The 17,338-nt window shown below is 51.0% G+C and overlaps 1 protein-coding gene across 4 annotated transcripts in view; it reads right to left on the bottom strand.

The window, feature by feature from the left end:
* IL4R (interleukin 4 receptor) overlaps positions 1–17,338 on the bottom strand; it is a 38,634-nt gene that overhangs the window by 16,557 nt on the left and 4,739 nt on the right. Inside the window, exons 2-5 of one of the 4 annotated variants that reach the window (XM_061208686.1) lie at positions 9,096–9,287; positions 3,453–3,540; positions 2,875–3,049; positions 689–840 (exon numbers count right to left, since the gene is read on the bottom strand). In XM_061208686.1, coding sequence (XP_061064669.1) covers positions 689–840; positions 2,875–3,049; positions 3,453–3,522 — 397 coding nt within the window. In that variant the 5' untranslated portion in view covers positions 3,523–3,540; positions 9,096–9,287. Of the gene's footprint in view, positions 1–688; positions 841–2,874; positions 3,050–3,452; positions 3,541–9,095; positions 9,288–17,338 lie in introns of those variants that run through there. The other 3 variants (XM_061208685.1, XM_061208687.1, XM_061208688.1) reach the window with 3 other exon arrangements.

Raw genomic sequence — 17,338 nt, 5'->3', positions numbered from 1 at the left:
GAGTAAGCCCTTCCGGAGTTGCTGATGGAGTGGTGACTACTGCGAGCTCTGTGAGAATACTGCCTCTGCTGCTGAGGAGCTGTGTGACCTGAGGGCAGGTTACTTGCCTTCTCTGAACTACGTACGGTTTTTTTCAATTGCAAAATAGGGATAATAACTGTCTTTTGGAAACTGAGGCTCAGAGAGGTAACATGACTTGCCCAAGATCATACAGCAATAAGTGGTGTTTTAAACTCCTGTCACTACACCCCAGCAAGCTCTTGGGGAATTCCTGCGGGAACTCTGGGTACCAGGATAAGGTCAGCCTCCCATGGTCTAGACTGTCTGAAGAAGCAGCAGCTGAACAGTTGACAGAGGGTGGAAGGACGGTTCCCGGTTCAGTTTCTGATCTGCAGCAAGCATACCTTCCACCAAATACGCCTCATTCAGCACCCTGATCTGGGCACTTAAACACAGGGCGTTGAAATATCTGAACCAAAGGGGTCCTGACGTACTGCTGAGCCCAACCCCATTTCAAAGATGGGAGGACTGAGGCCCAGAAAGGGGCAACAACCCCATCAGGGGTTGGAGGCTGCTTGAATGGCCCCCTCCCCCAAATGGAGCCTGCCTCCCCTGCCCGGCACCTGGCCCCTGTGGGAACAACTGCGGCCCCGCTCTATGCCACCCCACCATGCCCCGCCCTGCTCACCATGCTCACTGGGCTTGAAGGAGCTCTTCCACAGCAGCTGCTCCCCAGCCCACAGGTCCAGCTGGTAGGTGTCCGCACTGACCACGTTATCCATATGCATATGGCACACGCACACCGCGCCAGCTCTGTTCTCGGGGACACACGTGTGGTTTCTGCAGACACAGATGTTGCATTAGGCTGGTCATGTGACCCACGGGCATCCCAGGACACACCTCAAGGAACCACAGGCCCTTCCAGCTTCCTGGTCACCCTGCCTCAAGGACCAGATCTGGGAACTTGGGAGCAGAGTGGCCAGGATGCAATGGGGACAGGGGCCTGGGACCACCTCCCTGCTGGCCACAGCCCCTCACCACACCCACCATGGACTCTTATCCGCCCCTGGCCCCAGCCTTGGACCCTGAAAGCCAGCAAAAGGGAAGAACCCACGGCATGAAAGAATTTGTAACAACATATGTGTCTGTCCCAGCACCCCTCTGGTAGCACAGTTTAGCCCAGTACAGCGGACTGTGGCTTGGCAGGCACATACCCTGTGCCCCACAGCCTAATCCTAATGTGTCACCCAAAACAGCCAACCCCATGTCTCATGGACTAGGCCAGGGGTCAGCAAACGTCTTCTGTAATGGGCCAGATAGTAAATATTTGGGGCTTTGAGGGCCATACTCTTGCTGTTCCAACTATACAACTCTGCTGATACAGCACAAAAAAGCCCCAGCCTGGGCTTCCCTGGTGGCGCAGTGGTTGAGAGTCTGCCTGCCAATGCGGGGGACGCGGGTTCGAGCCCTGGTCTGGGAGGATCCCACATGCCGCGGAGCAAATGGGCCCGTGAGCCACAACTACTGAGCCTGCGCGTCTGGAGCCTGTGCTCTGCAACAAGAGAGGCCGCGATAGTGAGAGGCCCACGCACCGCGATGAAGAGTGGCCCCCGCTTGCCACAACTAGAGAAAGCCCTCGCACAGAAACGAAGATCCAACACAGCCATAAATAAATAAAATTAAAAAAAAAAAAAAAAAAAAAGCCCCAGCCATAGACAATACGTAAACAAATGGGCATGGCTGTGTGTCAATAAAACTTTATTTACAAAAACAGGTGGTAGGCCAGATGTGGCCCATGGGCCACAGTTTGCAGATCCCTGGTCTAGGTCAATGTATCACATACAGAAGCACAGCTGGTCCACCTTAGTATATTGTGGAATAACAGCTCTGTCAGTGTAGCCCACATCAGGTATGCTGTATATCCCACTGTGCTCCATAACTGTGTGCCTTGTGTACTGGGTCATGTCCTGGGGCACCACCTACACCAGTGGTTACCCCTGTGTACCATGGATTATCCCAGTGGACCACCTGGAAAAACATATCCCAAGTTCCATGGTCCACCAACCATCGCTGTGAACTCCACTGCTAACACTGTACCCCCAAACAATGGTCTAGCCCAGAGGTTCTTAAAGTGTGGTCTGGGATTCCACTGGGTCAAACTGGTTTCATAGTAATACTCCGACATTAGTTGCCATTTCCACTCTCCTTCTCTCACAAGTGTACAGTGGACTTTTCCAGAGGGTACACGATGTGTGATAATGCCGTTGCTCCAACGGCCTGTTGAATGTGAACTTGTGGGCTGTTGTGATTTAAAATTTCTGTTTTAATTTCTAATAGTGGAAATATTGATAGATGTAAGCTACCCAGACTAAAGCTTTGGGGGTCCTCACTAATTCTTTTCTTTCTTTCTTTCTTTGGTTGCACCGGGTCTTAGTTGCAGCATGCAGGATCTTTAGTTGCACCATGCGAACTCTTAGTTGCGGCATGTGGGATCTGGTTCTCTGACCAGGGATAGAACCTGGGCCCCCTGCACTGGGAGTATGGACTCTTAGCCACTGGACCACCAGGGAAGTCCCTGGTCCTCACTAATTCTTAAGCACGCAAGAGAGTCCTGGGACGAAAAAGCTTGAGAACTGCTGGTCTAGTCCAGGATTCCACCACATCCACATGCCACGTGCCTCGGTGACACTGAGCTTGGAGCACCGTGATGCACTCGCTGTGTCTTACACACGCTGCGCCCCAGGGCACCTCACCTCTACCATGCCCAGTAAGCCCCCGTGAACCGCATTTAGCACACGCACTCCGGGGTACCACGTGGGCCAGGCGAACTCCGAGGCAAAACTTCCCCAACTCCCAGTTCCAGCCCAGGCTTACTCAAAGGAGAAAAATTCCAGCTGGTAGAACAGGCGGAGCTCGGCTCTGCAGTTGGTGGGCCGGGCCATCTCCCACTCACAGGTGGAGATGTTGACGTAGTCGGAGAAGCAGGTGGGCCCCTGCAGGACCCTCACACTCCCTGGGGAGACACAGGAGACCTCTGAGCAGCTGGCGCCTGACGACCAAGAGGGATGAGTTGGAAACCAGCCCAAACAGGACCAAGGGGCCCATCACAAAACAACGAAACCACTGTCCGAGGCACGGGGGTCCTCACAATGCAGGGGCCAGGAATGGGGCTCTGTGAGCTTCCCAGCTGGCACTGCGGTGATGCCTGCAGCTGAAGAAATACCCTTGGGTACAGGGTCCATCAGCGGAGACAGACCAAATGCACCTTTATAGTATGCAAATGCAACTACCTGCCCTTGGCCGAATTAAAGGAAAAATATGCCAGTCTAAGGGTAGCTATCCCACCATCACAGGCATCTGTCCCATGGCGTGAGCCTGGTGCATAAACAGTCAATACTGTAAAGGTTTGCTGAATGAAGGAAGGAATGAATGAATGAGAGGTGGTGACTTACCAGAGCCTGCCGCCCACATCAGGATCAGACAGCCCACGGAAAACGTGAGCCCAGAGTGAAGCCACCCCATTGGGAGATCCTACAGCGCCTGCTGGGAGCAAGTGAGCCTGTTAGCGCTGATTCATGATTCCCACGGTCCCCATCATCCCCAGCGCAGCTTTCAGAGCTCACCTCCAGATACAGCCCTCCCCCTCCGCCGCACGCCTCCCTCTCCACCAGGCCTGCACCTGCCCCCCTGCACACCTTTACTTCCTGCTGCTCTTCAAACATACCACGAATTCACTCTCACCCCCATGCCTTTCCTCTCCCTGTCCTTCTCATTGATTCTCTCAGTCTCTGTCTCTGTCTTCTCTCTCATTTATTCATTTTATTCATCCATCTATTCATAATGAATAAATGGCCCCTTAATACTCCAGTGTTTATTAAGAAAAACAAGGACAGTCGCCAACATAACTACAATACAACCATCAAAATCAGGAAATTAACATGGATGCATTACTGCCAGCTAATGCACAGACCCTATTTCCATTTTGCTAATTGCCACAGCAATGCTCTTTATAAGTCCAGGATCTAGTCCAGAATCATGCGTTGCATCTGATGATCATGCCATCCTAGTGCCCAGGTCTTGGCTTCTAAATACTATTCTCGACTGACAGGAACCAGGGCTCCTCGGAGAAACAGCTGACTCCAGGAGAAGGGAAAGTACAAGAAAAGCCTGGAATTCTTCTTGTGCCAGAAAGTAAGGAAGTGCTCCACGAATGATGGGGACCTCTTGAAAAGACATAGAAGCCAGACAGAATGGACGCCCACCGGCCAAAATGGGCACAATTAGAGCCTCACAATGAATATTATAGTAACCAACTGTAACCCTTAGAGTTAAAATAGGGGTGTAGGAGTCTACGGTGATAAAGATGAGTAAGTGGGGGGAAGGGACAGCTCTATTTCACCACAGCAGGCTCCAAGTATCTCCCCACAAACTCATATTAATTAACTTTACATAATTCATATACAATACTTGATATATGTAATTGTATAGAACCTTATATACAGAAACCTGGCAGATACCACCTTAACCAAATGGTCAGTGTTGACATGGCCAGGAACGGGACAAACCAAGGTCATGAGCTTTCTGAAAACAATGCCCTTGGAAGAACACAGTGTCACTTCCCTGGGGTCCCTGCCCCCAGTGCACAAATCGCATGGAAACATCAGACAAGCCTACACTGAGGGGCAGTCTATGCAGGAAGCAGCCTGTACGCTTCAAAAAGTGCCCTGGGGGCAAAAGGCAAGGAGAATGGGAGATGTTCTCCTTTCAATTGTGTGTCTGTCGTCCCAAGAGCCTGTGTTTGTCTTGTGCATGGCCAATCTCCTAGTACCTATGGCAATGCCTGGCACGCAGCACGTGCTCAGGCAAGTCTGTCGAATAAATTCACTTTGGACATGATGTGGGGCCACTGATGGGCTCAGCACGGGGCTGGAAAGCTCTCCCTAGGGGGAGACTTGGTATCCACTCAAAGCCTCAACTGGCCTTCCTGGCAGAGCCACAGTGAAGACCAAGGAAGGAGGGGTGGGAGTGGGGTTTGGAAAACAGTGATGCTGGTTTCCTCTGCCAAGTCCCAGCAACCTTCCTTCTTGTGAGTTCACAGACATCCACAGCATCCTGTGGCAGAGACGGCAAAGGGGTCACTCTAGCCCCAATTTTGAATAAAGAGAAACAGAGAGGTCAAGACGCGTGCCCAAGGTCACACAGCAGAAAGGCTACCGTGGTAAAGTCCTTTAAAAAGGTGTGGGGGAGTGAAGCAACCCCCTCAGGGTAGACTATATCATGACATCTACAGCGGTCAGGGTGTTATCTTTGATGTGTTTCGGAGGGCACATCCAGACGTACGCATGTGCACACACACCCCCACACACGCACACTGACTGGTTTCACAGGGATGGCAGGTGCTGCATCTCAGGAGAAACCGCGGCACAGATGTGGTGGTGACAAGGCCTCTCTGAACATCACAGGGAACGAAGGATGAACGTGCAGAGAAGCAGAGGAATTAAAAAGAATAATTACCAAATGATCAGGGTGTAAGGCACATGGCAAAAGGAAATAATTTCAAGTCCACACCCTCGACTGTGGGATTTCTGACGTGTAGGGGTTGGGAGGAGTCTCGGGGTCACCTGCCCAGCCCAAGTGGCAACCTGAACAGGGGTGCCTGCCGAGATGCCATCTCTGACATGTTGCCATCCAGTTCTGCTTGTACGCTTTCCATGGGTGGGGTGGTCACCCACAGGTCATTTTTGAGCAGAGCCTGACTATTGGAAACAGCTTCCTTGTGCTGAACCAAGCATTTGTGTAAACAAAATCCTGCTTATCAAGTACTCACATGTGCTTGACCCTTTGCCATGTGCACTAGAGTTATTACCTTATTGACTCTGCCCAAGAACCCTGCAAGATGGGTTGTTATTTCCGCTTTCTTCCTAAGGGAACCGAGGCCACAGAGATCAAATAACTTGCCCATCGGGTCCCACAGCTAGCGAGAGGGCAGGGCCAGAGTCAGAATCCAGGTCTGCTGGCTTCTGAGCCCAAGGTACCTTCCAATATACCAACTCCTTCAGTTTCTCCTAGAACCACAGACTGAACCCAACAAGATGGAATGAAATGGGCCAGGAAGAGTTGGTCAACCTGCTTCCTTCTAAACATTTTATATCGATTAATTCAATAATCAAAACAGCTCTTGTAGTTAAAGCCATATTAACAGAGATATGATAGCCAAGACCAGGGAGGCGATAGTACCCAATAGTAACTGTGCATCCCTTTGGAAGAAATCTTGCTAATTTCAAGCTTGTCAAGAGGATGACAACTAATACAGAGAGGGCCTGAAAATCCCAGAGGGGCTAGAAGGGCTTTCCCTAAACGGCTCTGCTCTCCTATTTCCTGCAGCCTCATCATGCAGTCAACAAACATACAATATTTACCAAAATATTTAAACATGCCAAGTTTCTTTCTAAACATTTTACATACAATAATTCAATATTTAAAACAGCCCTATGAAGTAGCTACTAGTACTTTTTCCCATTTTTAGAGGAGGAAACCAAGGCTCAGGAAAGTTAAGTGACTTGTCTGAGGTTACAGAGAGGTGATAGTCCTGGGATTTGAACAGGGGCAGTCAGGCTCCAGAGCCTTGGCTCTTAACCACGATCTGTGTTTAGACCCCAGAGTTCTCCATGTTTTGGAGGTCCCTGACCCATCTGAACCTCTGATGCAAACTCCAAGCTCTCTTTCCAGAAAAGTGCACACATTTAATTTTGCATTCTGTCTTAGTGGTTCACACAGCGGTTACTTGAGCTTACTGAAGCCCAAGTAAGGACTCCATGTCAAAGCCCCACCCGCTCCCCAGGCAATGAGCGGTTTTTGAGGGTCTTTGAATAGGGTCGTGGCAAGATTTTTCCAAGACCCAGTCTGGGGCTGGGGAGAACGCTGAAACGAGGGGGAGCCGGCGGGGTGGGGGGCAGTTAGCAGTTGCTGCAAACGCGAGTCTCTTCTCCACACTGAAACCAGAGTCATTTTCAAATTGGAAACCAGGCCATGATCTGTCTGTTCACTTCACTGGCCTCTGGCCCTTGAAAGATGTCTTCACCTCTGGGGGTGGGGGGGTGCACAGAGCCCCAGGGGTCCACAGCCCATCCAAGAGCAGCATCTCTGACTGAGAATCAAATCCAAGCCCCGGAATGAAAGCAGCCAATCGAAAAGGCTACATGCTGTTTGATTCCCTTTATGTAACATTCTTGAAATGACCAAGCTATGGAAATGGTGAATAGATTCGTGGTTGCCGCATGGGTGGGGGGGGGGCGGGCAGCAGGGAGGGAGGGAGGTATGGCTATAAAAGGGCAACACGGGGATCCTTGTGATGATAGGACTGTTCTGTATCTCACTGCAGTGGTGGAGACAAAAACTGTGCACGTGATAAAGTTAAATTAATAAGAAGCAAGCTAACAAAACGAATAAAAATAACATGTGCGTGCATGCGCAAACACGCAAACACACACGCAAACGAGTACCAGTAAAACGGAGGCAATCTGGGGAAGATCAGTGGTTTCCATCAATGTCAATACCTTGGTTGTGATACTGAACTATAGTTTTGTAAGATGTTACCCTTGGGGGAAACAGAGTAGAAGGGATCTCTCTGTATTATTTCTTACAACTGCGTGGATTAATCCTTACAACAATTACCACAAAATAAGAAGTTTAAGAAAATGCAAAAAAAAAAAAAACCAACCCAAACCACTCAAGCCCCTCTGATGATCTGGCCCCCGGAGACCCCACTACCATCCCCTCCTATTCCTGCTCCCTCCCCCTCGAGCCTTCTGTCCCACTGGCCTTCTGACACACCCCTGTCCCTTTCCTCCCTCGTACCCTTTACACCCAGAAACACCATCCAGCGAGGGCACCCTCTGTGACTTCTCATCACAGCACCCTGTTTATTTCTGTCATATACTTATCACCATCTCTAATCATATCTCTGAGGTTATATATGTGAATGTTCATTTTATTTCAGTAGGTAGATGGCAAAGATAGAAAGATTTGACTGCAAAAATGTTTTGAACTTCCCCAGATCAAAACACACCATAAAGAAAAAAAGCAAGCAAGCAAAAGATTAGCAAAAAGTGGCAATCTACATTACAGAAAATGAAGGGCCTTAACATATAAAGTGGTCTGACAAATCAGTACGACAAACATTCCTTTAAGTAAAATAGCCATAGTCATTGCTTTGTCCCGTGTCTAAACAGTGCCTGACATGTACACAGTATGTGCTCATGAAACATCTATTAAATGAATGATTGGTTAAAATTCAACAACAATGAATACAATAATCTGTTTTTAAACATGGAGTATGTACCAAGCCTTTGCCCCTAATAACTGCCATGCATATACAGTACTTATTAGGTGCCAGGCATGGTTCTAAGTGCTTATAATATATTAAGCAATTTAGTTCTCACCACTTTATGAAGTAGATGCCATTAAAATCCCCATTTTAGGGCTTGCCTGGTGGCGCAGTGGTTAAGAATCCGCCTGCCAATGCAGGGGACACGGGTTCCGAGCCCCTGGCCCGGGAAGATCACACGCTGCGGAGCAACTCGGCCTGTGCGCCACAACTACTGAGCCTGCGCTCTGGAGCCCGTGATCCACAACAAGAGAAGCCACCGCAATGGGAAGGCCGTGCACCGCAACAAAGAGCGGCCCCCGCTCGCCGCAACTAGAGAAAGCCCGCGCGCAGCAACGAAGACCCAACGCAGCCAAAAATAAAAAATTAATAAAAAAAAAAAATCCTCATTTTAATGATGAGGAGACGAAGGCAGGGAGAGGTCAGAGCACTCGTTTGTGGTCACAGAGCTGGGATTTGAACCCAGGCAATCTCCCTCCAGAATCCACGCACCACTGCCTCTCAGAATGTCGTCCCTGCAGCCCTGGCATGTGGTGTTATTAATCTGATTGGCCAAAGAGGAAACTTGAGGTCTACAGAGGGCAAGTGACAAAGCCAAGTTCATGGAGTTAGGAAGCAGCGGAGTGGGTGAAAGCCTGACCAAGAAAAGAGCAGAAGCGCCCAGAGTGGGGAAAACACTCCTGCTGGCCGGGAAACACAATTAACTCACTCTTTTTATCTGGGGGGAGATGAGTGGCGAGTCTTGAAATGTCAGAAGCCAGCAGCGGTACAGAAGCCACGCAGCGGGGCTCTTCCTGAACCCAGTGGGGTGTGCAGGCCTCCTGCTCCTCTTCCCTCTCTTGGCTGCAAACCGACGTGGAGGGGGTGGGAGGTTGGATCGGCAGACGGGATGCAGCCGGTCCTGTGACAAGAGGCTTGTGGATAGGAAACCCGGGACAGCAGGCGCTGCGGGTGACCTCCCTCCGGAGCCGCTGACCCCTGAAACTCCACAATCTTAAGCTGGCCTGAAGCTTCTGCTGAGCTGGTCTGGCAGGGGGGCAGGGATACACTTCTCCATGGGGCAGCAGCCTTCCCAGAACTGCTGCCCAGCTAGGGTTCCCAGAACCGAAAGCCACGTCACCAGCCCCACCCAGGACGGTGAGGAAGGCTGGCCAGGGCCCCAAAATGGCCTGGGCTCTGCCTGCCTGCCCCACCCCCAGCCCAGAGAGTGGAGGGGAGGGGCGGCAGCAGCAAGAACCAGCCACCTCAGCCAAAGAGCCCACCAGGCTCCCCCCGTGCCTACTGTGTGCTCCTGGTCCTCAACCCCTCGCTTGTGCCCCATGTATTCTTGCTGCAGGTGTTTCCTCAGCACCTACTATGTGCCAGCTACTACAGATGTGAAAAAGGCCATTCATTCATTCATTCGTGCCTTTTTACCTTCTTTCCCTTAACAAATAATGGAGCGAGGAGAGAAGTTACTGGAGGATTTGGGGCACAGAGGTGAGACTTCAAAGGCTCCCTCTGGCCTCTGGGGTCAAGGGCAGAAGCAGGGACCCATGAGGAGGCCACTGGACTAGCCCAGGCACCAGGTGCCAGGTGCACCAGGGTTGTAGGGAAGAAGAGGTAAGAACGGGTTAAATTCTAGATCTGTTGTGAAGGTAGAGTCAACAGGCTTTGCTGACAGAATGGAGTTCGGGGGCTGGGTCAGAGAAAAGGGAACAAGTAGGGGTCAAGAATGACTCTGAGGCTTTCGGCCGGAGCCACTGAAAGGATGGAGGTGCCACCCACCAAGATGGAGTGGGCTGTGGGAAGGACCAGTGTGAGGTCAGGCATCATCAGATACGTAAGAGGCTGTGAGCACAGAGCTGTCAGTGAGGAGGGGCGAGGAAGGGCCAGCTGGTCCTACAGGGTCGGTGGGGGGCCAGGGGGCAGGTAAATGAACAAGAATCCTCCAGGGGAGGGACGGCGGCATGCAGAGAGGAAGGAAGAATGTCCCCTAGAAGGCATGGTGGGCTCCGTGAGGGCAGGGGACGTGCTCCATCTTCTGGAAGCAGAACGCCTAGCCCGTGCCCAGCACAGAGCAGGTACTCAATAAATGAGCATGTGTACTTTACTTTATTCTGACTTTTACACTTATACAGTGCTTCCTCCGTGTCAGGCACTGTTCTAGGATGCTTTAAGACCCCGTATGAGATGAGTACAATTATTAAACCCATTCTACAGATTCTGAAGGATCCTAAGATAGGGAGGGCGTGGCCCATTTCCCATCCTACAAGACAGGCCCTTGGCTGCAGCAAGGGGTAGGGGTCATAGCAGACGAGAGCAGTGCAATCAGAAAGGCCAGAGGACAACACTGTCTACCAGGGGTGGTAAGCGATTCAGACTCCATCCTCAGGGCAGTAGGGAGCCACTGAAGGCTATTGAGCAGGAGAGGAGCTGCTTTCCAGAAAGCCCACTCTGACCTGCGTGTGGAGAACGAGTGCAGGAGCAGCTGACAGAAGAGGCGGTGCCGCTCGAGCTGCAGAAGAGAAGGCAGGTTCTAGCTCTGTTTGGGTGGTGGACGTGGCAGAACTTGGTGATGACTGGTGGCTGGGAGCTGGGAGCAGGGAGGTGGCCTTGGGCTGGAGCATGGGCGGATGGATGGTGGCGGGTGCCGGGAAGAGGAGTGGTCTTGCTGCGGAAGACCACGCACTTCACCATACTGTGGACCTGGTGAGTCCAAGTAGGCGATGGGCCCGAAGAGGCATCCAGGAGGCAGTATGTCCTAGCGGCCTGGTGCTCAGGAGGAAGGCTCACGCTGGAGACCGGTTTGCAGGTCATCAGCTGTGGCTGAAGCCCACGGGGGCTGTGCAGAGTGAGAGACACAGCCTCGTCTGAGAGGGGATGGAGGGGGCTGGAGACCGTGAACCTCCTTCGTGGGATTCGGCTGGGCCAGAGCCCCGAGGGGGTGCACCATCTCGGGGACAGGCTGGCATCCTGGGCTAACAGCCACCTTATGGCAATGTGGACGCTCACGTTGGCTGCGGACACATGAAGTCCAAGTGTCCACGGGAGGGGCAGCCGGGTGACTCCATCTAGGATCCTGGAAGCCATGCCCATCCTCAGAAGGTACCAGTGCCCCCGGGGAGGAGGCTGCGCCTGAGGACCTGAGTGCAGACGTCACCTGCTCAGGACCAGCGGCCAGCCTCCATCACTCTGCAAGCCCTTCTCCTGCTTTATTTCTCTTCCTGGCACTTACTCCTCACAGCCTATCACACACGCACGTGTCCTGTGCACAGTCCAAATCCCCCAGAGAACACCAGCTCCTACAGGCTGCACCCACCGGGTTCACTGCTATAGCCCTACAGCCTAGCGCAGTGCCTGGCACACAGTAGGGGGGGGGTCCATAGATATTTGCTGAATGGAAGAATAAATGAACGAACTCCCCCTGGCTGTGTGCAGTGAGGCCTGGCCAGCCATCCCTGATGGAGGCAGGGATACAGCTCCCAGAGCTGGCATTTTCTGCCTCTTACTGCTGGATAAACACTGACCAATTCTGGCTCAGAGTCTCCTTATATACCCCAAGGCAGGCACCACACCGATCTTGGCCACCCCAAGAGGGGAGGGGGGAGCTGATCTCCAGAGAGCTGGTAATTGGGGCATTACCCTGATTACTGCTCATTGCCCTGATACACAGATACAAGATGTCTCGGTCCCAAGATGCTGATTAGATTTTGGCTGTCTTAGTGACAGTCACGGCTCCCGGTTCACCTTCTTCCTGAGGTCACCAGAAGTCACCATGATTGCCCCCAATTCCTTGAGTCTTTAGAGACCATGCCCTGGGCCCTTCTGCCCATAGGTTCCACCCTTCCCCAACTGAAGAACATGGAAGGTGCAATTATTATCATTCCCTTTGTAGACATGGGGAAACTGAGGCCCAGGGAGGTCCAGGAACCTGCCTAAGGATGCACAGCTAGTAAGAGGTGGGCCTGGGAATTGAACCCAGATCTTTTGGTTCTGGAGTCACAGTACAGCACCTGGCATGGAGGAAGCAGCCGTAAATTCACTCCTTTTATACACCTCTCTGTTTGCTCCTCCCAGCAAGCCCTGTGTGGAAGATGTGGTTAAACATTGCCTGCACAGAGGAGGAAATTGAGGCTCAGGGGAATTCAGAAATAGTCCCAAGGTAACAGGGCAGGAAGTGATGAACTAGAACTTGGCCTCCACCACCGACCACTGTTTGCCCAGTCCTCACAGGGAGCATGTCTCAACAGGGACCAGGACTTTGGCCCCTGGGCAAACGCAAAGCAGTAGCATGTCAGCACAGATGAGGGCTCCCTGTTCATGGTCTGTCTGCAGACAGGAGGGGGTTGGGATGGGGCTCTCCCTTGAGTTCTTTCTGTTGTCTCATCCTTTATCATTCTTGGCACGGTCAGGGACACAAAGATGTGTGGGGATACCCACATGGGCAGGGACCCCAGAGCATCTAAGATGCGGAAGTGTAACTCTGAGCCTAAGCGCGTGGCCTCTGCACTGACTGGCTGGGAGACCTTGGCACACTGTGGTCCTCTCAGAGCCTCGGCCTCCTTATCTGTGAAATGAGAGCTGAACCACTTGCCTCCTGGGGCGGTTGAGGGGAGGCAAAGAGACCATGGCTGGCATAGCTGGGCAGAAGAGGCTTAGGGCAGCGCTGATGGAGCAGGCAGCAAAAGCTCGTCTCCAAACGCGAAGTACAGACCCTGAGTACATGACAGCTGCCATAACAGCACAGACAGGTCTCAGAGTACAAGCTGAGTATAGGAAGCTGGGCTTGAAAGGGCAATACTCATTCCATTTATATAAAGTCCAAAAGGATACAAACCAATCTTGGGTTTAGTGGTCAGGAAAGTGTCCTGGGGGAGGGTGGGGCGGGAGAGAATCTTCTGGGGGGCTAGTCATGCTTTGTTTCCTGATCAGGTTATACACACTTGTGTTTACTTCGTGAAGCTGGGCACTTGTCTGCATGCACATTGCAATAAAAAGAAAAAGAAAAAGAAAAAAACGATGGTGAGAGGGAAGGGAATAGAGCGGAAGGTGCACGAGGCTATCGGGGTTTGTCAGCGAAGGTCTCAGAACAGCCAGTTCTCAGGGCTGGTGGATCCCCAAAGACCCTGGAGTCCAAGCCAGCTAACACTTCACGTCCCCCTAGGCCTTTGCCACGGGGCCATCAACCCTCTAGTTGCCTGCTTCCAGCAATGGGGCGCTCACTCCCTCCGGGGGCAGTTCCCAGCTCCCAGCCACCTCTCACGGCCACGGAGGGTCATCTCCCCTAACGTCAACTCAAATACCTAAGAGAACGCAGATGCATGACCTCAGTGAGTAGAGAGGGGGCAGGTGGCGAGCACATGTCCAGTCCTAACAGGCACCCGCCACTCTGCTTTGCACCATGTAAATGAAGGCCTAGGGGTCGCTAGGGTGCTCGATCTTTCACAAGAAGCTAGAAATCCAGATTTGTATGTATATTACCCTGGTTTTTAAATGCTCAATTTTTAAAAACCACACCCCACATTTGTGGTCCCTCTGTGGCTTACAACCACCAGGTGATGTCCTCCTGGGTGAGTGGGTGTCCTGAGACACCAGAAGACCCCCAATAAGAGGAAAGGAGCAACAGGTGAGACCACCCCCTCCCGCACCTTCCCTAAGCTCCCTAAGCTCCGGCACCCCCAAACGCTCCCTTCCTTCTGTCCCTGCGGGATGCGGCTGTTACGGTGCTGAGAGGGAGCGAGGCTGGAGACACGCCATCACCGCCTGCCCTTGTGTGGCTGAGCAGCATCGTTTTGTCAGTGAGGAGTTCCAAAATTTTGCAAAAGCCCCACTGCTTTCCTCCTCGGGGTGGGTGGACGAGGGGATCAAAGAACAGTCCTTCCACCCTCCCAGCCCTGCCCCACCCTCCCCATATGTGCCCAGACTCCCCACTTCCCTTGGGCTGTTTCCTCTGCCTCTCAGTGCCCTCCTCCTACCCTCTCAGGATGTTCCTGGTCAAACGCTACTCTTTCCTCCTCCTACCTCCCAGCTCTGCCTGTCCCGCTGTCCAAACATCCTTTCCGTTCCCATAAAGAGTGAGCCGTGTGCATCATTTTGCTCCATTTCCAGACTGAAAGTCCTCCAGCCCAGGGACTGTGTCTCATGCACGTCTCCTTGCGAACGCAGAGGCAGCCAACCAATGATGGCGAAACTGAAGTTGTTGGCTGCCTCATTGTTGGGTGTGTTCCTTCCTCCAGGCCTTTGTACATGCCATTCTCACTGCCTGGAATGCCGACCAATGCTTACACCCAACGACTAATATGAGTACAGGGATGTTTACAATGCCTTTCATATTCACTACGTGTTGTTATTTTCACAAAAACCCTAGAGAGGGGCAAAGCGAGTCATATCCCCATGTTACGGTTTAGGAAATTGAGGCCCCAAGAGGGAAAATGACTTGCCCAAGATCACTGAGCAAGTGGGTTGCAGAGCTGAGACTAAAATGCAAGTTTCTTTTTTGTTTTTTTTTAAACTCATGTGGCTACCAGACTGGAGTCAAAGAAAAGTCCTTCGACTTTAGAGGGGAAGAAAAGAAAATAAAGAATTGGAAAATTAGTCAAGAAAAATGCAAATAAAGATAACAGGTATAGGAATATTAATACTGAATAAAATGGAATTTAAGGCATCAAAGTATTAAAAGAAAGGTAGCTGTTTTATACTGATAAAAGGAGCAGCTCACCAAGAAGGTATAAAAATCATGAACCCTCTTCTATTCGTATCGTATATTCTGTTTATAAGCACCTAACAACATACCTTCAAAAATGAAGCAAAAAACTGAGAGAAGGCCAGAGAAAAATGAACAGATCCTCTGTCATAGTGGGAGATAGATCAGGTAGAGAAAAATACATAAAAACAGAGAAAATATAAATGATATAATTAGTAAGTGTGAACTAAATCTATTTCTAGAACTTTAACCCAACAAAAACACACATCCTTTCAAATACAAGAGGAACAAACAGAAAAAAAATGGACCAGAAAATCCTACAAAGATGATCTCGACAAATTCTCCATCACTGATGTCATAGAATCTACAAATATTGACCATTATGCAATACATTCAGAAATCAACAATCAAAAAATAACTTGAAAAATTCCATCCACCTTAAAAAAAATTATAACGCACATAACACTTTTAATCAAAAGGGAAATTATAAACTATAGTAGTTAGTAGTGAATGACACTGTGTAACAAGACCTGTGGAATGAAGCCATAGCAGTACTCAGAGAAAAACTTATAGCCTGCAGTTGATTTACTAGAAAACAAGAAAGACTGAGAACGATTGTTAGCCTCAAACAAGGAACCTCAGAATGGAAGAAACCTTAATTGACAGCAGCTCGTGTAGACGAGAGAATTGGAGGGTTTAGCTGACAAGTTCAATACCAGCCCCAACTGGGGTGTGGCCACTACAAAGTATGATTGCAGGTGGTATCAACAGAGGTATGGGCTCCAGATCCAAGGAGGTGACAGCCTCCCTCCTCTCTGACTGGGCAGGCTTTGGGGGAGGCAATGGTTTTTATGTGGGACTCTGACCAATTGGATCATGTCCAAAGCCAGACTGAAGAGGAAGAATGATTGAATGAATTATGGCTGTGTCATCTGAATAAGAGAATCACTGCGCTGGGATGGAGGAGGATGCTTACTACCTCCAAGGGGTAGAACCAAAGCCAGAAAGCGAAAGCTCTTGGAAAGCTAATTTGGCTAAATCCCAGGAAAGATATTCTCCCAGTTAGAGCTGTCCAACAGTAGAAATCTGGTTTCTAGAAGGCCTACTCCCCAGAAGCAAGACCGTTGGGAAGCTGAGGGTCTGCGGGCTTGGAGGGCTGTCCCCGCAGAGATCTGGCGTCCCTCCTCTCTGGAGAAGTTCCTCTTTTTTTTTTTTTTTTTAAATTATTATTTTTATTTTTATTTTTGTCTGTGTTGGGTCTTCGTTTCTGTACGAGGGCTTTCACCACTTGCGGCAAGCGGGAGCCACTCCTTATCACGGTGCGCGGGCCTCTCACCATCGTGGCCTCTCCCGTTGTGGAGCACAGGCTCCAGACGCGCAGGCTCAGTAGTTGTGGCTCACGGGCCCAGTTGCTCCGCGGCATGTGGGATCTTCCCAGACCAGGGCTCGAACCCGTGTCCCCTGCATCGGCAGGCAGATTCTCAACCACTGCGCCACCAGGGAAGCCCAAAGGTCCTCTTTTAAAAAGACAAAACACTCTCCTGGCTGCTTCAGGAAACCCTCAGGCCTTCCGCAGTTCTCCAAAACAGCTCTTGGTGACTGTGCTCCCTTATTTCTAACCTAGAAACCTACTTCTTTTAAACTCTGCTCCTTGGGCTGGATGGCTCAGAATAGTAGTTAAATGCATAGGCTCCCAGCCCTGGATTTGAATCCAGATTCTGCCCCTTCCAAGTTGCATCACTGGGTAAGTCTCTTCCCTGAGCCTCAGTTTCCTCCCCAGGGAAATGGGGAGGCACCCACGCATCTACCTGCCTCCACGACCCTCAGCCCCACCACGCCCCCTCTGCTTTAGGGTGTCTGCCATGCTGGGAAGATGCTCGTCGGTAAAACAATCTGTAAAATGATCTGGGCAATGATCGGATCACCTGTGACGTCGGTCCTGGCCTGACCACGTGCACAGGGTTGCTGGGCAGATCGATGGGAGGTGAGCACCGACAGTAGACAGTGACAGGTGGACCTTTAGCGCCTGAATACAGTTTCCATGATGTGTTTAAACACAGTGGTAAAGACTGAGGACCCTGGAGCTGCCGGGTTCACAGCTACGTGACCCCGGACAAGTTACTAAAGCTTCTGTGCCTGTTTTTTTCATCTGTAAAATCTGGATAAGAGCAGTTCCTACCTCGTACAGTTACTGTACAAGTTGAGTGAGACAATGCAGGTCTCTGGCTCCTATTGGCTTTCCTGACCTCTCTCCCCGGGCCTCTTCA

The sequence above is a fragment of the Eubalaena glacialis genome, chromosome 13, assembly GCF_028564815.1.
Source record: "Eubalaena glacialis isolate mEubGla1 chromosome 13, mEubGla1.1.hap2.+ XY, whole genome shotgun sequence".
NCBI lineage: Eukaryota > Metazoa > Chordata > Mammalia > Artiodactyla > Balaenidae > Eubalaena > Eubalaena glacialis.
This window is presented reverse-complemented; position numbering and strand designations above follow the sequence as displayed.